Genomic DNA, 26630 nt, shown 5'->3' with positions numbered 1-26630 from the left:
CTAATAGTAGGTGTCTGAGAGGGCTGCCTGGCTTCTCCAGTCAGTACCAAGAGCAAACTTTGCATCAGCGTGGGGTGACTAGAGTAGAGAGGTTTGTGCTTTCTGTAGCTGCAAGCAAAATGCTGAAGAAAGGTCAGTGAGAAGTTTGCTGTAGAGTTTGGCCCCGATGAACCACTCCTTTTGGTATTAACAATTTCTCACTCTTTTTATTCTGACCTCTTGTAGAGCCCAAGTTCAGACCTCTTCTTCATCCAGAAAGAATAGATTTTATTTGCACAGGCGAAAGTTGTTAAGGCAAGAAACAGAAAGGAGAGGGGGTAAATGTTGGAAAGCCGAAGTACTCAGAATATGATAGGACAAAGATGAGGTCAAATAAGCAAAACCCATAGCAAACCAGACTAAAACAGCATAATGAAAAACATGTCATGGCAGAATTCCAAGTGTTGAAATATGTAAAATGGATACAAAATCTGGGGAATAAGGTCCTATGTGTTTAATTGAAAAAAATATTGTTGTTTTCTTCCTCCTTTCTTTCTCTTCATGTCTTCATTTCTTCAGTGAATTTACCTGTCTTAGTTGCAACACAAAACTTGGATTCTCTTACCCCATGCAAGAGGTCATCAGATCAAGAGCCCATGATTTAAAGCAAATGCATCCTCTGAAACACTGTTTTCTCAGTAAGAGTAGCAAAGTATAATGTAATTAAAACAACTGTCTACAGTGTCTGTGTGCAATCACATTGAGTGGAGAATACATTTAATTTCATTGTAAGGTTAGATACATGAGGAGGGAAGGTTGATGCTGTCTCTCAGAGAGCTGTAATCAAAGGCTGGCAGCTGAGCACTGGAAATTTAACAGATTAGAAGTCCTTGGCAGTGATTCCCTAATTCTCAGGAGACTCACTAGAAGCAGCAGCTTTGACACTTTGGCCAGCTAGTTAAATAGTGTTGGCTATAAACATTACAAGGCAAGAGATCATCCCCTTACGTGCTGGCCCTGGGGCATACACTTCCTGCCTTCTCTCGAGAGCAAGGGCAGCCTCCAGACCAAGGAGCTCTTTCATGATACCCCATGAATGACCCTCCACACAACAGCAGAGAAGAAGAACTTTCATTGTTTGCATGTTAACTCTAAAAATGAATTACAGAGAAGGGTGTTGCAAACAAGCCTAAGTGACGGAGCTCCAAATCTACTAAATTGGAACCTCCTTTTCAGAGTTTAGCCAAGAATGAGCACTTGCTTCATGTGGATGCTTTAGAGACCAGAGAAAGATCCTCATGCATACAATTCCCTAAATTACAGTATTTATTAATTTTTGTCCATTTGTTTCATGAGAAAAAGTAAGAAACAGCTTCCCTATAGTGAGTCCCTGAATTTAGGAAGCTAAATCTATATATAAGCAACAAAAATCAGATGTCTGTAGAAATTTGAATGAACTCATGAAACTGAAATTATATGCATGCATAAGTGATTGCAGCATTATATTTATATTTAAAAATAATTAGCAGTGATAGGTAGTCATTTTCAAGAAGGCAGAAAGAGGGAGACAGAACATACTTTTAAACATCCAGCTTGGCACTAGAATTTCCTGTTTCACTCTTTCCTGCTGTTCTTTTGAGGATATTTCTTTGTGGACACATTCTTTACATAAGCCCTTTTAGTTGTTAAACCAAGACCCAGTGAAATCAGTAGAATTATGCCACTCACCTTGCTGGGCATGATCCATCAACATTCAGGTTGTTTCGGTTTTACAGTGGTTTGTCATTTCTGAGGAGTGACAGCACCTTTCCTACTTGGACTGGCGTGGCCCAGTGAGTGCACTGCAAATGCAGGCGAGGAGGTGTTAGTTCCTCTGGGCAGTCAGGTGCCAGTCAGGAGTTCATCTTTCAATAGGGAAGTAGCTAATTCTAACTGGTAGACCAGCTAAGTAATTCTTCAGTTCTTTAGTTGCTTAGTTTCACCAGCTGGACACAGCTAAAATGAGTGCTTAGATTGCTTCTAGAGAAAGAAGATACAACTCAGGAACCAAAAATAGAATACAGTGCAGGCAATGAGTTAGAAGATTGAGGCAACACATGTGAAACAATTAAATATTTATATGAAAATAGAAGGTTTTGGAACTATTAGGGAACCTCTGAGGGGCTGGATTTCTGTTTTAAGATACATGGTGAAGATGAACAAATAGAAGAAAATTAACAGTACGGTTAAAACTTTGTACGGTAAAACAGTGCAGTAAAAACTTTGGCTTCTGTTTGTGTAACTGTTGATTTCTGTCATTACCATTTTGATACAGGGGCTGTTACCATTTTCTACTGGTTTTTAGCTTTGGCATTTGGGTGAGATGGACTTTTCTGAGTATGATAAATTGTTCTTTCAGCCAATTTAAGCACATCATCAGGGAAATATTTTGAAGTGTGCGACTTGCACCATCACAAAGGAAATGAGAGAGAGAGAGAGAGTAATCTCGCATATATATTTATTTATCTGAACTAGGTCCAAGCAATTCTCCTTAGTTAACTGTGTCTCAGCAGTTTTGTCCTGAAAAAATAATTATTATGCAGAATAGATGGCTGTTGCCTAGCCATCCTTCATTTTCATTTTTTTTGTTTGTATTGTTTATGGCATTTATTCAAAAGCAATCCTGTAATATCCTTGGCAAAGTGATCTTTCTCTTTCCCTGACTGGGAATGGTCTCTTTTAGCGAGTTCTTTTTCCTTCACTGTGTATGCCCACAACGTGCCTGCAGTGTAAGGTTTTCATGGAATCTCAGAGGGGATGAGGTTGGGAGGTACCTCAAGCAGGGCCATGCAGAGACAGTTGCCAAGGACTGTGTCCAGACAGTGTTTTAGTGTCTCCAAGGATGGAGAATCCACCACCTCACTGGGAATCCTGTGCAAGTGCTTGGTCACCCTCACAGTGAAAAAGTGTTTGCTGATGCTCAAAGGGGTTTAAAGGGTATTTAAAGTGTTTCCCGTGTTCCAGTGTGCGCCCATTGCCTCTGTGTGTAAGGGATAAAAGGAAGCAATGGGCCAGTTAGCAGCTCTCCACCACCCTCAAAAAAATCCCTGTTTTGTCACAGAGCAGATGAGCTTTTGATCTAGGTTGTGATGCCCTGTCAAAAGTTTGCTTATTTTCTAGTGAAGTTGCTGAAAGGTTGTCTAAGAGGCCACATAGGCTAATCATGTTCTGTACCTAGAAACCTTCATGTGACCCAGAATAAGATTTGAAACATAAACACAGAAAGTGTTAACGGAGCTTCTTTTTCTTTCCTTGTTAACTGCAGGTAATGCAGGTAGTGAAAGAACAGATAATGAGAGCACTCACTACCAAGCCTAGCTCTCTGGATCAATTCAAGAGCAAACTTCAGAATCTCAGTTACACAGAAATACTGAAAATACGTCAGTCTGAAAGAATGAACCAGGAAGATTTCCAGTCTCGTCCAATTCTGTAAGTATTGTCTTCTCTTCCCACTTGTTTTTTTTTTCATAGAAGGATTAACAAGGGAGAATGACATTTGTGAGCTCTTCTAGGGAATCCCAGAGAGAAAAGCTGTCCAGGGATCTGTGCTCAAAAGCAGTAGTAAGGCATCTGCTTAAAGTACATTACGTTTTCTTCTGCTGGGAATCATAACTTTTTCCTTGAGTTCAGTGAAACTAGATTTGGCAAATCCCAGCAGGATTTCACATGGTTTATTTATATGAAACAGTGCCTTGACATTTCCTAGCTCTGCAGGATTGTGAGCCTGATTTTGGTGCTAGTCGTGGCTTTCAAAAAAAAACTCCAACTAATCAAATGCCACAACTTTGTCTTCTGTTCAAGGCTTCTCTGAGCAAGACTGGAAGAAGCCCAGAAGAAGAGCCAATACACGCTAACTTTCCAAAACAGTTGTCCTTGTATATAACATTATAAATTGGTGTTAATGACAAGCATTCATTTACTTATTTGTAAATAGCAGCATTCTGGCAGCTAGCCAGTCCTTTGCTTGCTGTTTACTGCAAAGTATGGAAGGCTAATATTGCCTCCATAGCTCCTTCTCATTTCTCAGATTACTCTTTGTTCTGTTATATGGGGAATGGAGGCCGCACTTGGCTGTGGACCAAGTCTGGGCTTGTGGCTGAACTGATGGCACAGGACAGATGCTGACTCTATGCTGTGCAAATGTTGTACAGAGAATAGCAGGAACTTCTGAAATCAGCTGAGAAATGATGAGGACTCCAGAAGCATCAGTTGAAATGTCATGAAATCCTGACTGTTGCAAGTGGAATGGCTCACAATACTCTAAATCTCCTTTTCCAGGGTAAAAGTATAAAACTGGATTTGGACTAGAGCATTCCAGGATTCAGAAACAGGATATTAATTTAGATTTGTTTCTAAAGGATACAGATACCTAAGTACAAGCTCTGGGGACACATTCCTCCAGGGGCAGCAGGGTAACAGTGGAAGTGTAATCAATATAGAATTACAAACTAAATTTTAACCATACCAGTGTGGATCAAAGGGGGACTGCTTCTTTTATGTTTCCAATGTGTTAGAAAATCCAACCTAATGTCAATTTAGAATGGATGTCACTCATAGTAATGCATCAATTTAAAATCTACAAATGGTTACAGTTAGTTTTGTATTGTTATACTGCTCAGAAAGCCCCTGCAAATCCCATGCAACATTTAGCAGTTCCAAGCTGCTCAGAACTGTGAAGATTGTCACCAAAGCTTCTCATCTTCCCTGCTTTTCCTATGACTCAGTTTAAGTATGATACAGGTCAATTATTTATATTCTCTTGCACCATCACCTAGCAATGAAAGACCTGTGCAATGCACTGTGCAAGCTCTTCATTTCCAGTGTCACTCTGGCTAGTTGCTGCCACAGTGCAGTCTCCTTCTCCATCATGGAGCAAGTGAAACAGCCAACAGAAATAGTTAAAAGCAACTGAAGTGTTACCAGAAAATCATTTCAAATTCAGGATAAAGGCTAAGCCTAAAGACTATAAAGGCTAAGTAAATCAATAAGGTGTTTAAGCAATCACAACTGCATTTGCAGAGATTTAACTCCATGCATTTGCATTTTGATTACATCCATGATCACTTGTTCTTGACTATGAAAAGAAAAAGTCCTTTCATTTTGTGCTTTGATTTGATTCCCTGTACTACTGAACTCAGTCAAATTGCATAGATGGCACAGCTGATAGAAGTACAGAATCATGGCCCCATTGAGGGAAAGAGACTGTGAGTGAAAAGAGTAATCCTGGTGGTGCTGTATATTTTAAAGCCCTGCAGATATGCTAAAAGAGATTGTGCACAATGGTGCCTGTAACATCAGCAGACCTTGTTTAATTCTGCTTGAGAATATGGCAATCAGGGAATGGCTTTTCTGCTTTGAACATGATAGAAGTCTTTATTTTTCTGTTCATTGTATGAAGCACCGTACTTTTAAGTATTCAAACTGCTGGATAAGAGAAGCTTCAGTGAAGTTGTGTCTGAATGTAAACGAGAAAGTGTTGACTTAGTTCCTCATAACTACAGCAACCTTGTTTTGCAAGGATTAGCTGTTATCTTTTATTATGAGCGTTGTTGTACCATGTGAAGTAAAGCTTTATCGATACCTACTTTTGTTTAGGAACAATAAAAAGTCCTTCAGAATAGATTCAGGGATTTGGGATCGTTATTGATCATCCAAACTGCCATTCCAAAATGAAATGTTGAAGTATCCCAGTTTCATTTTGAATGGCTGTAGAAGAAGTGGTCTAGGAATTCTGTGGGCCTGAAGAGGACCAGAGATCTCCTTGACAAATTAAATGGCAACAGAGATAGATTAATGCTAGATAAAAATTTGGCATCCAGTTGGGGAATTGCTGGTTAAAGGAGAGTTAATGGCAACTAGGGAGACATTACTAAGCAAGACCTGTGTGAAAATCAGCAACACACAGGGAAAGAGAGGAAGGTGTCTGGATGCTTTTCTGCTTTTTAGCTTACATATTTCTCTGCAATGTTAGAAAAAGACACTACTGCCTGCTTTGAATGCATGATCAGGAGAGGGAGCATAGCTAGATGCCAGAAAGATAAAAAGGCAAAACACATGAAACCATTTCTGGGATTACTCTCCCATTCTCTTGTAATAATTTAAATGTCTGTAATATGCCCCATCCTGGAGAGAAAGCCACTATTGAGTGTGTCTTAACTATTAGCTGGAAAGGTAAAAGCTGGAAAAACTTTTAACTGGTGCTGAAGAAGAATTTGTGTAATGTGAAAAACTTTAAAATAATTTCTAATGATTTTCCGGTATTTTAAAAACAAGTAACTGCTCTTAGAATTGTCTACAGTGTGAAGACAAGTGAAATCACAAAAGTAGCAATCATATATATTAACCTGTGTTTCCCTCAAACCCCTGTCTCACCAGCACACAAAGTTTTTACATTCTTATGGGCCAGAAACACTATGAAACTAATGGCAGTTTTTACAGTCACTATCTTCTTAGAATTAAGTCTGTTCTCTCTCTTCACAAAGCACAAATTGTTAAGCAAATGTCATCTGAGGGACAATAAAAAAATATTCACAAAATGCATTTGCATTTATGATCTTTTTTTAGCCGATTGTTCCTGATGGATTTTAAAATTAGGCAGGAGGAAATATTTCTTGCGCAAAGATTTTTTTTCCCCTAACCCTCTTGTCTTTAGATCATGAGGAACAGAAATCTGTTGCCTTCAGATAGCTTTCAGAAGGAAATATAGAGTTGGTTTGATTGTTCTGACCCCTTTCTGTCGCCTCAAAAAGGTGCAACAGAAACTTTGACAGAGAGGAGCACTGAGTAGCAGGATAACTTTGCAAAAATACATCTGGAGTCATGTCAGAAAAAGGGCTGAGAACCCTACAAGTCAGAGTAAACATGTGTTGGCATGAGCTGCTGAGGACAGTAAGTGCAGTTAGTGACCATGGCAAGGGCTTGATGGTCTTACAGGCTTTCACTAAGAGTTACCAGAGACTGTTTCTGCATGGAAAATTGAGTTGTCTCCATAACCTCTGTGTGATCAAGTTCAAGGACCATCAAATTGAAGAGAGTAGCACACTGAGCTTCACAGCTGTGAGAGCAAAAATGTAGGTGTGCAGAGGGCCTCCAGAACATAACCAAAGGTCCCTTCTTACTTATGTCCCCTTTTCTCATGCAAAATCTGCCTTAGGCATGGAAGTATTTTAGAGAGGATTACCTGTTTCTTTTTGGGTTGGTTAAAAAGTCCTTCTCTTCCTCTGGTTTGTAAGGAGCAGGTGGGTCGTTAGAGGCCAGAAGACACAATGTTAGGAGCAAATATTCAGATATTAATGTGCTGGGTGACCCATTCATTTTTAGGTTTTTTGGTAGGGTCTTACAAATACAATGTTATGATATCTGTAACACTTACTTAATGATAAACATTCAATTTCTGAGTTAAACTACCTAAATATCAAACTGATATTTACACCACTCTTGAATGTTTGAAATTAGTCCAGCTGAAGATTTAGTCAGCAGCCTGGACTGCTGAGTAATCCACACTTATGTTTTAACACTGTTATCCTCAGCCCCTGCTCTCAGGTTTTACCTGAGGAATAGGGAAGCTCACAAGCTCAGTAAAGGCAAGACATTTATTCAAGCACAAAATTATTTAAATTATAGTATTTAACCACTCAACATATTTATATCTTAGATCCCAATACAAAACAACAGTGCTTGAAAATTCAAGTCCTAAAGGACTAATAACACATTGCCAAAAGATGGCCTGTTTCTATAGTTACAATGCTTCCTTAGGGTTTTGACCAACTAGATTTTCACAGCTTGTAGATATGCAGTGGGATATGTATCCAATCATTTTGTTGACACCTAGGGGAAAGAGAGCATTTTATTTTAAAGGCCTGATCTTCATAGCAGAGGATTTGCCGTGATTTCAGTGGGGGTCTGGCAGATCAAAGGCACAGGATCCAAATGAGTGTGGAAATCAGCAGAGAATGGGCTTCCTAAGTTTTCAAGAAGATAATTTTTTTTTGTTTTCTCTATGGGATACCACAGCTTAGCTTCCTTTTGATGATGATTGCTGGAACATACTGCCAGACAGAATGATTTCTGGTATTACCCAATTTGCACAGCAGTGCAAAATTACGGTTCTGACAAACTTCATATTTTGTAAATCCTCTACACATTTGGTTATTTCTTTTTAATCTTGCTAGGCTTGCTGTCGAGTTGATGTTTAAACCTGTCTTTTATGTATTCTTAATGAATCTAAGTGAGAATATAACTGATGAATTCAGACATCTGTGGATCCATGTGATGATGTATGAAATTAAATATTATGTGCATATGTTTTCTGCCTAGTTCTTGACATGTTGAACTCTTATCAAAGTAAGATGGAGAAAATGGATTTTCTGAAGGATATGTAAGATTATTTCTAGATGTATTGTAGGTCTCTGCACTCCTGGGCAAAGGTGAAGTTGGATCTTTGGGTGTTCCCTAGTCATGAGTTAGTCTTCCACAAATTCTGATAATAATTTAGTAATCAAATGACATGAAATTAAGAACAAGAATATAGTGCCGATCATTATTAGTTTCACTCATTGGCATTGCTCTCTGCTTTTTATTGTTGTTTCAAAATGTTCTAGCTTTCTTGTGTTGCCCTAAACAATAGTGCTAGAGAAGTATACCAGCATAGGATCATGAAACAAAAGGTGACAGACCCTAAAATAAGCTTCACAGGGCTCCTATGATGAAAGAGAATTATTTGCTGTGGAAAAATCTTGTTGGTGCATTATAGCAAGTGTTATTTTTAGAATGAATAAAGTAATATAAAAACAAGCAACTTGCCTGAGTCATACACTGATGTAGCAGGGAGATGTCTACAACAAAGATATAACTCCCATTCTTTGTTAAAAGAAAAAGGGTTTTCTTTTCTGGTGCAGTCGAGATTCTGACCTGGGCTTGTCTGTGAGTGATGTCCTCTTCAAATGCCTTGCAGAAACATCTTGTGAGACTCTGTTTCATAGGAAGGAGGATGGTCTTTGATTGAATTTTACAAGTGCCTACTTTATCTCCCAAGGGAACTAAAGGAGAAGATTCAACCAGAGATCTTAGAACTGATCAAGCAGCAACGTCTCAATCGACTTGTGGAGGGCACCTGCTTTAGGAAACTCAACAGTCGACGTCGGCAAGGTACAGCTCAGACTCCCTAGTCTGGCTTTATGTTGTCACTTTGGTCTGTAAGTTGAGCTGAGGAATTCTGTTTTCATTGGCAGGATCCTTGGTTGTAGTGCTGTCTTGACTGCTTTTACCAGGAGGCATCTGAAAGGTTTTCCGAGTTATAAATTTTCAGGATTTCCTGTTTCCCTGAAACCGGTTGCAGCCTTATCACACAGATGATCTGGAACAAGTACAGCCTTTGCCAAAATCTCAAGCAGCAGTCTCACATTCTGAAATTAGTATTTTGATTTCTGCCTGAATGTCCAGATGTCTTGTTCATCTCAAAACAATGTCTTTGCAGGAATAGCACATGAAACTTGAATTTTAATCTCTCAGTCTTTGATCACTTTATGTATGCAACAAGTTAATTCTGCACACTTCCCTCTAGTACTGCCTGTCCTTTGGTTTAGTCTTACCCATCCTTTGGTTTAGTCTTATATTGCCATGTGATTTTATTATGGTATTTAAACATGCTTTTTAAAAGCATTTATTTCAGTAATTCATGTACCTTCATATGAATACTTGATTGATATAGGAAGATTACTTCCCCAATCCTATGAGTCATTGCTCGTTCTATACAGTAAAACTCCCTATGGTTTTTTTTCCCTCAGAGTTTCTTTCTCCAGATAATGTAATGGGGATGTAGAGTAAATTCAGCAGATTAATTAGAAGTCGTATCTCAAATTTCCCTTTAAACCCCTCATTTTGTGAGGATTCAGATTACTGTTTATTTTCCTCTGTAAATACAGGACAAATTAGAAAGTTACAAAAGCTAAGAGTAAGAACTGACAAAGATCAATATTTGAGACCTTCAGATTAATTGGGGAAAAGTGCATTCTTCACAGAGATAAGTATCCCTGCAGTGCCTTCTTCCTTAGAAACAAGGAGGCAATTTTCCTTAATGTGGGGAGGTTATTTGTAACCTCTCTGTCATGCATACAAACACCTATGAAGCTCACTGCACAGAAAGATAGTCAATATTCCACTCGGAATTTCTGTACAGACTGGATAGGGAGGCATGATACATGTTTTTCCTTCATCTGTGTACTCATGAAGTGAAAGTAGGTAAAATAACATGTAGTTTGTCTGGCTACCAGTAGTGAGGGTTGTTTATTTTCTTCTTCTCACAGCCTAATCCAAATGACTTAAATTCAAAGGAAGGAGCAGGATTTGTAGCAAATACTCTTCTTCTGGCTGATCTCCAAGAGGAAGATAGACTGTTTATTTTATCTTAAATTGTTGTTAGTTTATGATGTATAGGATCAAGAGCCTTAGGGAGTATAAATTCATTCAACTTATAAGAGTACAGTTGAAGCTAAGAAATAATAATTTTTTTTTTTAATCAATGTAATCTCGTCCTCTGTTGAGAGGGTTGCTTCCTATCATGCCTTGGAGTGAATTCTATAGACCACGAGATTAATTGCTTTGATGTCATATTTATACAGGGCCAGAAATAATTCATGATTCTTTGGAAACAAATAAAGCACGCAACAATGCCTCAAAGAACATTATCTTCACTGAAATAGATTGTTTTTCACAGATGGAAGCTCATTTAGGAGGTCATGTTTCCACATGCCCTTAGAGAGTTGTGTATGGTTTATGATAGACTTCCCATATTCCCTGAAACAGAAGGTAAAATACCATTTGTGAGGGAGGCAGTAGACACAAAACCATTTAGAGGATGATGATGCATGAGGCCACCAGGACTAAATTCAGTATGGCCAGCCCTGTCCTGGGGTGCATGAGACACAACACTGGCAGCCGGGCAAGGGAGGGGATTGTCCTGCTCTGCTCTGAGCTGGGGCAGCCTCACCTTGACTCCTGTGTTTAGTTTGAGGCACCATCATATAAAAAAAGATATTAAGCTGTTAGAAAGCATCCAAAGGAGGGCAACAAAGATGGTGAAGGGCCTTAAGGTGAAGCCATATGAGGAGCAGCTGAGGTCCCTTGGTCTGTTCAGCCTGGAGGAGACTGAGGGGAGACCTCATTGCACTCTGCAACTTCCTCAAGAGGATAAGAGGAGGGGCAGACACGGATCTCTTCTCTGTGGTGCCCAGTGACAGGACCTGAGGGAATGGCCTGAACCTGAGTTCAGAGGAAGTTTAGGCTGGATATTAGAAAAAGGTTTTTCATACAGAGTGTGATCAGGCACTGGATCAGACTGGAACAGGGGTTCTCCAAGGAAGTGGAAGAAGCTTCAAGAAGCATTTGAACAGTGCTCTCGGGCACATGGTTGTGACATTTGTAGATGGTCCTGTGCAGGGCCAGGAATTGGACTTCATGATCTTTATGGATCTCTTCCAATAACTCATCATACTCTGTGATTCTGTGACCTCCTAACACAGTGTGATTTAATGAAGCGTGCTTGGCTTGTAAGCCATTCAACTGGGATCCTGTTTTAGGTATGTACAGTGCCTGGCACAGTCCAAATAACAAATACTGACAGATCACAGGGAATGGAAGAAGCTCTCTTGGAATAAGCATTTATCCTTCAGGGTCTCCTGTTCCCCAAAGCAGCACAAACTGTAAAACCAGGGCTGTCATGATGTCAAGAATTAGAAGATGAAGTAAAATTAATGGAGGATGTGAGGTTTAGCTAATGATATTAAACATTATGACAGTCAATCTTTCAGATAATTCCTCTGAATGTCCTGATAAAAATAATAGAGGTCCCAGATTCTGAGTGTGTCTTCTGCTAGCTTTGTCCCACATCCTCATCTCCTCTCTTGCAATCCACCTCCCTGTACTAGTGCCCATTGCTACCTCAGGGGGTTCAGGAGTCCTTGTCACCTGCCTGGTGCTCCAACTGAATCCACTTGTTATGGAGCATTACCAAGGCTTTAAAAGGGCCATGGTCCATCCAGGTTGACATGGAACTGAAAGAGACATGAGAACTGCTCTGAGGCATCACAAGATGCCTGTTACGTGGCAATCTACTTGTAAGAGTAGCATGATCAGGTGGAGGTATACTAAAGTATGTATATGCTTTTTTAACTTTCCTATGATTCTTTTCTTCCCTTAACACAATCCTGGAACAAATGTCATGAATCTGCAGATTGTACAAGAAGAACATGAATGTGCTCTACACAGAAGCTGAAAGCATTAAATTGCCCATTTAAAGATAATTAACAGGCCTTAGCCCATGATAAAGACTCCAGAGCAAACTTCTATTAAGATTATTGTTTGAACATGTGGTAGGACACACATGGTTAGTCACAGTAAGTTGAAAAAATTGACTTAAAAAAAAATGAGAAGGGAGTTTACAGCCTCTTACAGCCTTTTGAGAAGAGATTAAACACTTTCATATATACTTAGCATTGGAAAGCCTCCAATCCAACAGGTGATTCACTGGGGGGATGCTGAAGATTAAGCCATGAGGTGTCTATAGTCAGATCTCAGCTTTTTGTGTTTCAGCACTGGATTATCATAGCAGGATCTCTCTGTAGCTGAAATTCTGAAATATCATTGTTGTCCCAGCAGGATCCTTAGCACTTCCAAAAAATACATGGCCTTTCCCTTGCAAGGTTTTCATAGGAGAACTGTAGCAGTAACTCTTGGGTTTTTGTTAAGTATCATTTGGAAATAAAACAGCAAAATCTAACCTATCCTTCTGATCACTGTTCAACAGAAGATCATCATGCTCTGCAAGTCCCCACTTTATTCCTGGGCTATGAACATCTGCTGGAAGATAGATCTCTTCAGCTTTCTCCTTCCTTAGATAATTCCTAAAAGAAAAGGGAGAAGAGTAAAGCAAAAACGTGCCAAGCACTTTACACTCCCAGTAGTTATTATTTCCAACAGAGCTAAGTAGCAGATAAAGGCATTTTATTGAGGATAATAGATACTTCTAATGCTGTCATCCAGTACATTTGTAGTATATGTTGCTGGTTGTAGTATATGTTACTCTTGAAAATAAATTCCCTTTTTACCTTTATAACAATTGTAGAGAATTGCATTTTCTACTGTTACTTCATCCTAGTCTCCATAGTCCCACAAAAAACCTAATATTCTGTGAGCATGAGACTCACAGACAAGCCAGTTAACCAAATATGTCTCCAACAATGCCACAGGTCAGTTATTTGCCAGTTATTGGGAGAGCTTCCTGGCTTGACCTAGGCAGTTGAGATGAGTTGGAGTGAAAGTGTCAATACAATTTTAATAGAGAGAGAAAAAAGAAAAAAAAAAATATGCATGCCTACATGCACATATAGATATAAAATCTACACAAATACATGTTTTCGCAGATATATTTAAAAGCAGGTTCCTCTTGCTAAATCTGTGAAGATGTTTTTATTTGAACAAAAAACTAGTAACCTTGAACGTGTCTTGGGAAAAAGTACATATTCTCAGGCTTCTGTTCATGCATATCTGAGCTATTTTCTCCCCAGATTCTAACAATAGAGCACTTCTGTACTAACCACAGCAGTCCTTTACCTGGAATAATATTGTTAGAGGCATATGAGTCACTGGCCATTAATGCACTTGGAAACACACTGTGTGAATGGTCAGGTGTTCTGTAGCTCATCAGCAAAATGTGCTCTGCTATTTGTTCACAATCAGCAGTTCTGTGCTCTGCTATTTGTTCACAATTTTGAATATTACTTTTTTAGCCAAATTGTAGGTGGTTTTGTTATTTTGGATTTTTTTTAACCTCATCTGTAATCTTCAACAATATGCTGTGATATATTTAACCCCGTCTGCTCTAGCAAATATCTGAAAAATCAGAACAATTTCCTTGAAAACTTTCAGATTAAAAACCAGAATGAATAATTCTGTTTCCCAAAGAAGAAGAATTTCTAGCACCCTAATGTGATTTCATTAGTGGTCAGTGAGCTTAAAGACATCAGGGGTTGCTGGGAAGTGTAAATAATGTAGTGTCTGAAAACTGTGATGAAATATCAAATCCACATCATCTCTAAGGACTGTGGCTAGTGACTGCCCTCCCTACAGCTTCTTGTTCTGAGCAGGAGGTAGATGTAGTAACACTGGATACAAAACAGGCCACAGAGGGGACCTAGTCTTTGAGAGAAATTATTAAGCCTGGGCCTGAAACCAAAGCAAACCCCATTCCTTCCTGAACACACAGTTGCCCTGATCCAGCTGGGCACATCCACATGGATCTGCAGGATGTGGAGTACAGGGACTAATAGGGAGGGTCTGTCTCAACTTTAAAGCCTTTTGTAACACTTCAGCTCTGCAGACTTCGTCTTAAGAGTTTTGGAGGGTTTGGATAGTAGTTTGTCTTTGTTTTATAGACACCACTTTTGAGTCATAGTAGAAAAGAGCTTTTTCTTCTGCTTTATTTTTTTATTTATTTATCAGTTTAGAGCTCAAAGTAAATACTGGCTACTTCCCATGTGCTGTTCTACAATTCAGACTTCTTCACTTTTTTTCCCGGTGGAAGCAATTTCATATCATTTTTGTTTTGACTGCAGGATCATTCTATACATTACTTTTCCAATATAGTTGTGTTCAGCACTTGCACTACAGTAAAATAGCTGCATCCAGTTTCAAATTGTTCCCCTCCAAGGCACTGAAATCTCATGTGAGTGGGATATTTTCTGATACAATGTTTGTAGCATCATGTACAGCTGAAGCGAAAACCGGGATGGGTAAGGCTGAGGTGGCTGTAGAAACAAGGGTCTCTTCTCCTAGCAACATGCTATCACCCTCCTCAGCCTGTCTGGTTCAGTCATTTAGTGGCTGTGGTTGAGGAAGCCTTTTTAGTTCCATTTGTAGCTTTCATTTAAGGGCTTTCCCCTTGACAGCAAGGCTGTGGCGGAGCAGAGTTATTAGTGAGCCCACGGGAACGTTGTGCTAGACATGCTTCAAGCTGCAGTCTGTGACCATTTGTTTTTCAGTAACCTTGGGTTATGGGGAATTGCTGAAAAAGCTCTTCAAATGTTCAGAGCTTGGGTTTCTTCCCATTAAGCCACCCCTTCCCAAAACAAAATAAGATATTTTCATGGAGGGGTGTTCCCTGTGGGTCTCAGATTCAGTCAAAGAAAGAAACTGAGAGTTTCTAGCCAGGCAGAAGCCTGGGAAAGAGTTGGAAAAGAATGTAAATAATTCTTTATCTTTCTTGTTATTCACATTGTTTATATTTAAGTTCTATCACTGTGCATCAAGCACTTTGTACCAATGGTGTGGGTTGTTTTCACTTCAGAATCAATGGAGTTGGTCTTCACGAAGCTCTGTATAAAAGAGCAGTGTATTTTGAGTAAACAGGAGTTTTACTCTCAGCAGCCTTCTAAGTCAGACTCTTCTCATTCCCGTCCTGTCTCGACAGCAACAGTTCCCATCTTTTATTATTGAAGTATGGCATTGAAAGAGCCAAGGTTACCAAAATACTAGTCCCTAGGAGATAGAAGAGCCAAACCCTTGCTGACACCAGCCCCATGTGTGATAAACTGAAAGGCAGCCATGGGTTTTTTTGGGTTTTTTTTTCCTGTTAGAACACCTTTTTGCCCAGGTCATTGAGAAGGTAGTGAAACTATGTCCATTACTACTAAGAAAAAAAACTACTGTTTTAATTTTAGAGTTGGAAAGTTGTATTACTTTGTACAGCCCAATAAACAATGAGATTGCATTTAAATCTAGCTGTGAAAGCCCCCTGCTGCAGTTTACTGGAGGCTTTTCTTTAGGCATAGTGGTCAACCATCATATTCAATGGGGTATATTCTTTAAGCATCAGGCTGTGCTAAAATTCTGGTAGAGTTCCCTGTAAAAGGTACGAATCTAGAAAATTTTCACATACATCCTTCTGAGATACACAAACTGCCTAATAAGTTGCTTGTTTGTGTGCTCTTCAGATGAATCTATTGAATGAGGGCTCCTGCTTGCTCTGGTTTCAATTCCCTGCAAAGGTTTTGTAGATGGGGTCTTCTTCTCAATCCCATACTGTGCCATACAGTATGTTCTGCTGCTTATAGTCCAGGGATGCTTATATTTCAGCAGCTCTTCTTGTAGGTATCACAGGAGCATAATCTCAGGTTCTCTACCATCAATCTTTCAGTGTTGTGCATGCCTGTAAAGTTGATAGCCAGAATCTCTCCCATGACCATTTTGAGCCTTTGCCAGAGGTTTGTAAGGTTTTTTGAAAACTTTGTGTAGAAGGGGCTGCACACTCAGAAAGTAGTTAGAAGGGTATATGGTTTTTCCCCCAAACCTTTTTATCCACTGGGGTAAAGAAATTTAAAAGGACATGTGAAAGTCAATTTTTATCATTTAATTGCCTGTGTTTTACTGCACTGTATTTTAAATGACTTGCCAGGGGCCTGGAGTGTCCTTCAGAACACAGCTGGGTCCATGAGGCCAGTGTTTTACTCAGAGAGCCAAGAAGCCCTTCCTCTGCTAATACCCCAAATGAGCTCGCATATGCTGGTTCTACTGCTCCTCCAATGTTTTATCCAAAAGGAGGCTCCCAGAGACTGCAGGGCCGCAGGGCTATGTCAGTGCTACTGTTTCCCCTAAATTGCCCCTCAGGCTGCTGCTTAGCACAGCATCAGCACTGCCAGTATGAGAGAAGCACAAAGCCACAGAAGCCCTCTGCCCCCCTCCACTGGCATTTTAACATCCAGCTTTGCTCTGAGCTTTTGGAGGTTTAGTTTAGATGTAACAAGACTGTATTTTTGACAGCTTAACATTATGTGATCTAGTTATTAGATGGAACTTGCTCTGACAAGGAAGGGTAACCTCTTTCTTGCCATTTCAGAAAGGGAATTTGCAAGCACCATCCGTTCACGCTTGGCAGCGTGGTGGCCTGGCTCTGCAAAGGTGATGTTCTTCACAGGAGCAGATTTTAACAAATGTTGTTAGGGGGAATTATGTCCTCCGAAGCATGAGTTGTCAGGAGATGTAAATGTACATCTCTTAGGAAGGACTAAAATGCAAACTGGGGTGTGAACTGCATGGTCACACATTTATGTGTGACCATGCAAGGCACTGAGTTATCTGCAGGACAGGAGATTTAACATCTGCTGTTTAAGTCCTTGCATGTTTATTAGGTCCAGTCTCTCCATAAATATGGGGGTGTTCTCCCATGTCTATAAAAAAAGACATGAGTCATAATTTTCATAAAGTATGGGATATTTCAAATTTATCAGTTTTTGGGTGTCCCACACAAGACAGCTGGTAGGGCTTGATTTTCACAAAATGGGTGCTAAAAATGAATCTTTTATGGGTAAATTAAAGATATCCACGCAAAGTAGTTACTTTGCCAGTCTTCTGGCCATGAGGGTATATAATATCTGGTAAAACTTAAGTCAATTTTTGTCTTCAGTGGTATATTTTTTTTAAGCCAGTGACTATGTCAATGACAAAACCCCTGTAGATTAATGCCAGCTTCATTTAATCAAGTAAAATTACTGAGCAAAGTCCCTACCCTTCTTATAGATATACCCCATACATTTCTTCTTCTGAAAGAAAAGACAGCCTTTCCCTGTAGCACCTTGTTTTAGTAAGCTTCCTCCTCTGCTGTTGGTAAGGCTGATTAATATATGTCAGTGACCTTGCTTAATGTGTTTATTTCAACAGACAAATTTTGGTATTGTCGACTTTCACCTAATCACAAGGTCTTGCACTACGGAGACTTGGAAGAAAGTCCACAGGGAGAAGTCCCTCATGATTCCTTGCAAGATAAGTGTAAGTCATGCACAAAGATTGTGACTTCTGCTTCTTTTATGCTAGTTCTTCTTTATAACTTGTTTCTCTTTACATGGGACATTATGCACAGTTCTCTTTATGAAGATAAAGAGCAGGGGACATTTCCTCCTGCATTCAAACACTACTCTCCTGGGTTTGGCAAGTGTGTGTGGGGACTGCATTAGACTTTTCAATGAGTTTATAATTTCATTCAGCTTGGAAACATCATGTCTTTCCTAGGGAGGAACACTGTTTATTTTCATTGTTCATCTAACTGAGGATGTAAAATAAAAATATTTGGACATATTCAGAAGCACTGCGTATCCTTGGAAACGGGCAGTCTAGTGACTGGAGGAGGATAAGAGCAGAGGTCTTTTTAGTTATTGTGAGGAGTGGACTTAAAGGTGACAGGTCACTATGAAGAGCATTGAGAGGACCTCAGTGTTTCTGTGTAGCCAAATGGGAGAGGACACGTCTCTGTGGCAGCTCCTAGCAGGGGATTTATTGGGATTTTTCTTATGGTTGAAAGTCATTTCAGAGCGCTTCAAACCATCACACTCTAGTGATTTCTCCTTTGTTCTTCAACACAAGTTGTAGGGGTTTAACCTGCAATCCAGGGAAACTTTTTTATGATAGTGGAAATAATGAGTATAGTTCTCTCACTGGGAGGTGACTTCAAGAAATCCAGTATTGAGTAAGGAATAATTTCCTTTTGTTCTTTTCTGAAAATCCTTGGCATTATCAAATTAGACACGCCTATACAGGTATTTCAGCTGGTAGTTCCACTTCTTTCATGGAATGTCAGAAAGACTAATTTTTCAGAAGTTTGAAATTTTTCCAGCCTGAAAACTGGGGAATGATGTAAAATTGCCTCCCTAACCTGTCTCCAGGCAGCACCTTTTAAAAGGTCCAAGTGCTCCCAGATGCAATCTGAGAGGGAAAGAAGAAAAGCCTGTGTGATGCTGGAGCCCTGACAGTTTGCAGTCATATTCTCTTGTTTTCCTTGCCTTACAGATTGCCTCAAGGATGTTCCACAGTCTTACTGCAGTCTTGGCAGAATGTAGGACAGGCCTTCACATTGCTGCATTGGCACAGAAAGAGAGAGTTTTTGTGGACAAGGCTTAGAGAAATAGCCACAGAATGTTACAGTGTCAGAGTGACAGAAGTATGAAAGTCACACTTGAACTGCAGGCACATTTACAAGGGCAGCAGTTCCCAAATTTGTTTGCTTGGAGCATGCGTCCATGCACAAACCCCTGACCCTGACTGTGAGTGTCATCTGGAACTTACATTTTCTGTATGTTCTTGTACCTAGTCAGGAATGTCAGGATCCCATGATGGCATGGGTCCCATGAAGCTATGTTAGAAACCATTTGGTACAGACCCACACAGTTTTCTCAGCGTGGCTACTAGCATAGTAGATACCAATGCAGTTTCAGAAGGAGGTGGTTATTTCATCAGTTTTTCAAGTTTTCAGGCTATGAATGAGACAAGGTTTACCCATGTTGGATGTTTCATTAAACAAAGTTGAAAATATTGCAAGTCACAAGATTATAAAGTGACACTATTGTTTGAAGCATATCAGAGCAAACTGGCTTGGGCATTTTACAGAATACTTTTCATAAATGTTCTGGTTTTCTCTGGACAGATTATTGATTTTTGAATTCTTAAAGTTTGAATATGATTATCAACTTCTCAGCATTTGGAGCCAGATCCATAGATAAAAGAGAATAGGTGGGCAAGAAAATGGAACCAAGAGAAGTAGCATCAAGCATTTTGTGTACTCCTTGCCAAGTCTGAATAATTAGTCTCATTCCCTAAAAATATTTTTTTTTAATGGGTTTTTAATCTTTTCACTTCTGTGGGTGTCACCCCTCTCTTCAGGCTGGCAGAGTTAACAAGCCATGGAGACTCCAGCTGGGACAGAAAACAGCTGCCCTCCTTCTCAAGGCTTTATCCATTGTGAGCACATCGCATCTGTGCTTACACCTTCCAGCATCTTGTAGTCAACTTTTGATACCTCCTGAAGTCTTTGATTCTATTTTTCTAAAGCAAGGCATAAGCCAATTTCCAGATAAATGAAGATTAGAATGTCACATCAGTCTGTGCTCTCCCATAGTAACTGTATTCCAAATCACACAGATCAAGAGTATGAAACCTAGAGAAAAGCCTTCTTGGTTGAAAAAAGCCTTCTGAGGTTTTCTGACCTCAGAAAACCTTATCTTATGCAAACAGAGAAATTGTTTTTCTGAGCTTCTTCAAAAAATGGCAAGAACTCTTTTCTTAAGAAGATCTTTCTACCATAGTTGTAGTAGAATATCTCCTTAATTTCCCAGTGTATTCTAGCTCACTCTCTCCTCTCAAAAACAGTATCTCTTCTTCTCCAAAGCAGGACTGTCAGAGGCATAAAAAGTCAGTAGACCCACAGCATAAAATTCTGAGACTAAAGGCAGAAGTTGAGTAGTGAAGAGTCAAATTATTTCCTTTCATTCCAGTTTTCCATGCAAAGCAAATACTTTAAGAATGTCTTTTACATCCTGTGCCATCCTTTTGGTGTAGTGCTGAGGTAATCTGTCATAAAATATATGGTGCTGTTGGGTCCAACAGAAAAGTAAATTAATTTCTTCTCTTCACTATTTCCATTAGAGTTTCTAAAGAACTGGACAGTAACAGGTTTTCATATTACTATCCTGTTCTATATATAAGATACTTTTCTGCAGCCACAAGGATAATGGATTATTTATAGATCGTAGAAGCTGTCACTCAGGGACCGTATTGTATTGTAGAGCACATAGATTCTCCATAATGTAATTACCTTTGGAAAATTGACTTCTGCTTGAAACTCAGAGAAATTTATCTTTACGCTTTAGTGACTTCACTCTGTGACTCTGAGTGGCAGCAGATTCCAATATTTTTTTTTACCTTTCTTTTCCCCCAAGTAATTTCTGATCACTTCACATTTTGAAGCAATTGGAATGGCTCATTATAAGCCTTAGTATTCCTTATTCCTGCTCGTGCAAAAAGCAACTAAACTGCTGGTGGGAGTGAAATAGAAAACTATTTTTAAAAAATTCATACAGGAATTTTCCTTCTTCTAAAAGAAGGAAAACAGCACTGAGTGAAGGGCCCAACTTGCCCAGCACCCTCTCTCCAGCAGAGACTTTACCTGGCTGCCTAGGAAAGAGCAACAGCAGAGCAGGCACATTATATTAACAAGGAAGAAAACTATATGGTTTTGAGATCCATGAGTACACATACTGTCCAGGCACAGGTACACATTTATATGAAACACTCTCACCCAAGGTAGTCTAAATAGGCAAGAAAAGGCATTTTCAGACTTCTATCCAGATGCCTGAAATTTTGTCAAGATTCTCTGGTTCCTGTGTTGGTTATTTTCTTCCAGTTTTCTTTCTTACAAAAGACTGGAAATGGCAAAGGACATGGAAATTTTAGCACATTAGTCTTGCTTCTTTTTAGACTCTGTAGTTTTTACATACCTTGCTTCTAACTAATTTTCTGGGGTTTGATTTTCTTTCTTTTTAATGCAGTGCCAGTGGCAGATATAAAAGCTGTTGTGACTGGGAAAGACTGTCCACATATGAAGGAGAAAGGGGCTCTTAAACAAAACAAGGTATGGTTCTCAAATTGTTATGAACACATAATGTGCAGAATACAAAGTTTGTTAAATTGACATTCCCTGAAATAATACAGGTATTTTCCTTTCCAGCCTGCAACGTTTCCATGTATGTATACCCTTTGTTTCCACCTCAGACCATTTGAATTAAGTTATTGGGACAGCTTAGCCTTCTTTATTCATATTTTATGGCAGATGTGCATTGAGATATGCCCGGGGCACAACTGGAATTGTCTTTAGTAGTGATGTTTTCTATCTCTAAAGCAAAGCAGCCAATGGCTGCTGGTGCCTGCTCCTGTATTGTGTCTGATAAATAACTAGTTTGTTCCAGCTGTGTTCTCTGATGAACCCACATTCAGTGAACACGTGCCAAAATTGCAGTTAATGTCCAGCTGATGATACCTGCAGGTCCAGTCAGGTAGAAAAACCACTGCCAACAAAAAGCTGTAAGGTAAATCTGGGCAATTAAGGAGGCGTATAAGGATGTGCTTAGCAGTTCATTTGGGAAAAAATGTGTAGGAGACAGTATTCAGCTTAAATTAGATTTATACTACCTTTCAGAGCAAGAACTGTAAGCTGACAGTAGTACTAAAATTGTGCTCTGCCAGAATCTCGCAGAGTTTCTGTTAGTAAGAATTGTCACCACATCAAGAAGAAATGGAGTTACTAGTAACGTCTGGCATCGTTAGTGGTGAATACCATGTTCTATGAAGTATGTTAATAAATTTTCTATCAGGTTGTCTCTCTCACCTTACAAGAAGCAATGAGACTCCAATGGTGTTCAGTCTGACCTAGAAGAGCACCCTGAGAGATCTGGGAGCCAGATCACAGATTTCAAATCAGAATTTCTAATTACCTGAAACTGAGAAATTTTTGGGTCAGACCAGGAGATTTTAATGGACAAAATAGTGAAGTTAAGAGTTCCTGCTTCAACACTATAGATAAAATTGAAAAAGCCATTTCTGAAGGGAACCATAAAAATTGAAAAGGTCCTATCAAAGCTACATCACACAACTAGTTGCACCTTCACAGCTCCAACTCCTCTTTCCTTAACTGTGCACAGATGGGCAAAGCATCCTGAGTATTTTTTGTATTTGTTTTCTTATAGAGAAGTTGTTCTCCTTTCAACATTGGCTTTACATGATAGGAGAGGGAAAAAAAAATATCCCAGGAGTATTTTTCCTTGTTGATTTTCTAAATCAGGACACAAACACACACACGAGTACAATAGATTACGTATAACTCCTACCTCATGTTACATCTGAACCATCAACACATTTGGCTGGGACATTTATATGATGCATATAAAATATTTTTAGTTTTTCCTTGCCTTAGCACTCATATGTCCACACAAAAGGGAAAGATGGAAAGCAGTGGGTGGCAGTGATGGAAATGTGTCATCGTTATGGCGCAGTAATGTCTAGATAGTATTTAATGCTAAATAGGAATGCTGCAGATCAGTTTGTCCTCAGATCTCAGCATTGCCCCATTTCCTTAGGTAAAATTGCTTTGGACTGGTATAAAATTTCTGGCTGAGAATGTGCAGATCTGGAATTCATAGGTAGCATGGCTGCATCCTCGGCTGGAGGCATTCTATGTGTGATCCAATGGCAATTTTGATGGTTTTACTGTTTCTGATGTGGTGCAGGGGTTTTGGTTTGGTGGGTTTGGGATTTTTTAATTTCCTCAATTCCTTATTTCTTCCCTGAGAAGCACATCAGAATTTTTGAATTAATCTGTCACCCCAATCAAACTGTCAGGCACAATATTGCAACTGTCTAACTGACATAGGAATAAAATGTTGTTTGCAGCATATCAAGTTATATATGGGTTAGGCAATTAAAATTTATAAAAAGGCAGACAGAGGATGCAGCTGAATTTGGTGTATAAAACCTTTCACTTTCTGAAATTTCACAATCAGTGTGAATCAGTATTTTTAAGAAGACTTTTCATTCTGAGCTTTCTTTGTACATATATAATGTCCACCTCAATTATATTCATTGGCAGAAAAGAAAATTGAATGGCAGAATGCCATGCTGTGAGCATAGCTGGAATTGGCAAAATGTCCATAACAAAGGCTTCATCATCTCTTCATTTGCCAGCCCATGGTCATTGTTCTTTCAGCAGTACAATTTAGAAAGAAATAAGAGTTAAACTGAATTGGAATTTGCATACATATGAAGCTGGAAAGATATGATGGGACCAGATCTGAATCCATTGTTGTTTGTCTTGCTTGTGTTTTTAAATTAGATTTAATTTTTAAGTCTTTATTTCTGTCTCCCAGGTAGTACCAATTTTTTTCAAGGAAATTAAATACATCAGATTTTGCAGCCTTCAAAATAAAGCATGACAGAAGAATTAGGAAAAAAAACATGGCCAGATATTTTGAAGTGTTTTACTATCACCCTTTATCTGCTGATGTGGCAAGTTTCAGGCTTTGTGCCTTTTTAGTCAGCTAAAATGGTTCGTCCCCGATGAATGAGGCTCTTTCCTCTCCCTCTCCAGTAAAGACATGGGTGTTTTGAGGGTGTTGAAAAGAGAGAAAGCAGAAAGTAGCATGGGATAACTTCACCATAGGCACCCAAAATGCATGTTCATGAAAAATAGCTTGCTTCTGGCCTGTGTTGGGAACCAGTGGAGATGGGGGAGAGAGAACCTCTGGGCATGGGAGAGCAACCTTCCCTTCATACCACCTAAGACAGCTTCCCCCACGAGCTGAATCCAAGGAGTGGGAAGTATTGGCCTGCTGTTGCCATTTCTTGTTCTCTGTTTTCAGCACAGCTCAGAAGAGAGGAGCACTGTGGATCCCAGTGCTGTTACCTTTGAGAAGCATCTGGGGAAGGGCAGAGGTCTAACACATGGAAGGATCTAGGAGTGCCAAGGGAGTGAGTTCAGCAGCTTGAGGTGCAGGAGGAAAGCAAAACAAAGAAGGAAGGAACAGGTTGAAGGGAATGTGAGATAAAAAGGACCAGAGGGATAGAGAAAAAAGTGGAAACAGCTTGAGTGAAAAATTACTGTGAGAAAGGTTAAGAAGTAAAACAGAGAAAAGAAGAGAAAACTACAGATGGCTGATAAAGACTGACCAGTTCTCATTTAAGAATTGCCAGGTCCTCCTTGTCAGTGATGGGACTGTAACAAGACCAGGTGGGGGTCCCTGACAAGTCAGCCAGCTCAACCACTGAGACCACTCTCATTGTGGAGGGCCAGTTGGCAACTCCAGCTCCTTTGGCTTCCATTTTCCTTGACAGTTTGCTGTGCATAAAGCAACAGAGGTGCTGGCACCTGGTAGTCATCATTCCCAAGCCTTTAGAGTCCAGGGCAGCCAGCAAAGAAGCTGAGTTGCAGCCAGGGCTGCCAAAATAATACTTTTCCCCAGAAAGAGAAGCTAGGTGCACTTAATGTAGTCCTTTCTCATTCTCTGCCTGACTGGAAATTACTAAACCCTTGACACGCTGAGACATTCTTCTTCCAAGCAGAGATTTTTTTTCCCTCATTTTTCTCTTTTTGAGGTGAAGAAGAAGGTATGTTCATTGGAGTTTCCCAAAGGAAAAATTACAGGGATCAGGCCTTTGGGATTGTTGACCTTCATTAAATTCAGGAGCATCACAGTATAACAGCACAAGCCCTTTTTTCAGAGCTACAATCTCAGTGGCATTACTTGGTGTATTCTGTCAGTAATTTATAACACTGTGGGAGGAGATAATGCCAGGTTCATGTGGGCAGAGGTAGATTTGTTTCTGTAATGAGGGACATCACTCTTAGTAAGGTGTGGCTGAAAGACATGGCTAAAACACAAAAGGGCCATGTGAGCCTGAGCCATTGGTTTTCCGAGTGCACCAGCACTGTTTGCACTTGCAGCCTCCTTGGAGATTTAACACAATGACAGCTTAACATAGCTTTGTCTCCTGTAGCCTTGGCAATACATCAAGTCAAACCTAGTAACTAAACTCAAGGAAAACAAGAACATTTCCCATGAGAAGCCTGGTCTCTTATTATCCAAGATTATCCTTAAGGATTGCAAGTTTTATGGTTCAGACTCTGCTCTTAATCATACAATGTCAAAACTAAAAAAGCCCTTACAGAAATCCAAATATCTATGTCTCTCTCAGACCAGGAGCTCAGGGGTAGCAATCTAGAATGATGTTTATGCTGCAGTCCCCACAGTCAGTTCTTCCATTTTAAAACTTAAGTGTTGCAAATTTAGGAAGCCGTTCTCCTTGCACCGCTGGCAGTGCAGGGACTGTTGTCAGCTGAGAGTCAGCAAAAGGCATCAGTGTGACAGAAAGCCAAGAGGCAAAAAGAACAGGACATGTGATACAGATCATAGTTACAAGTCAGCACTCTGCTATGTAGCTGGGTCTCTTTTCCATAGTTAATATATCCATGCTACTGAGCTTAATGGCACTTGTAGTGATGCAGGCAGAAACCATAAAATGGCAGCAGATAAGAGGACATCTTTGCATGCTCACTGCTGGCCACTGAAAGATCACAGTTTATTCAGATTGCCTGGGTTTCCTCAGGGGAATTCAAGTCCAGGTGACTTTTAGAGAAGGTCAGCACTTTATGAATTCTCCTTGGTACCTTTTACAATTCCAGCTTCAGTGCTTAGGGGACAAAAAGACGATTGCTTTTTCCTTTCCCGAAATTCCTTTGGGTCTTTAGGTAACCAGTGTATTTTTGCTTGACTGAGGCTGGTGATTCTGATGGAAACAAAATTACAAAAATCTCCTGTGAGTGAATACTTTAATATATTTCCAGCAGTGAAAAGAGCATAAGTATATACCAGGATATTCATTGTTGTGACAAGATTTTTAACACAAGGAGTCAAACCTTGCAGAACTTTGTGAGTTTAATCTATACAAAGTGAAAAAAACTGAGTCTTCATGAAGAGCTTCTTGCAAGTGTACTATTATTCATTATATTGATTTTAATCCTCACCATTAACTAGCTCAAATTTAAACTCAAATTGTAAAGTAATTCATGACCTAGTGGGCCACAGTAATCACTGAGGTGAGTGAGTGTGTTTTGACTGAAGCAACCATGGTGGTATTCTTGCTGTGCCTCTCTCTTGCAGTGGTCTGGTACTGCTGCAGCTTTGGCCAGACAGGAGACTACCATAAACTATTTTTCAACTTGTTTTGGGGAATAACGGATAGGAAAG

General features: G+C 39.7%; 1 protein-coding gene across 8 annotated transcripts in view; it reads left to right on the top strand.

Annotated features, from left to right (window-relative positions):
- ELMO1 (engulfment and cell motility 1) overlaps positions 1 to 26630 on the top strand; it is a 302881-nt gene that overhangs the window by 270268 nt on the left and 5983 nt on the right. For all 8 annotated transcript variants that reach the window (XM_085573345.1, XM_085573347.1, XM_021553298.4 and 5 more), the window contains 4 exons: positions 3284 to 3447; positions 9053 to 9165; positions 17728 to 17835; positions 21384 to 21466. In XM_085573345.1, the coding sequence (XP_085429471.1) occupies positions 3284 to 3447; positions 9053 to 9165; positions 17728 to 17835; positions 21384 to 21466 (468 nt within the window). The remainder of the gene's footprint in view (positions 1 to 3283; positions 3448 to 9052; positions 9166 to 17727; positions 17836 to 21383; positions 21467 to 26630) is intronic.

Source organism: Lonchura striata, chromosome 2 (assembly GCF_050655825.1).
Source record: "Lonchura striata isolate lonStrDom1 chromosome 2, ASM5065582v1, whole genome shotgun sequence".
In the NCBI taxonomy this organism is placed as follows: domain Eukaryota; kingdom Metazoa; phylum Chordata; class Aves; order Passeriformes; family Estrildidae; genus Lonchura; species Lonchura striata.
The sequence above is the reverse complement of the archived record's forward strand: the minus strand, read 5'-3'. Positions and strand labels throughout refer to the sequence as shown.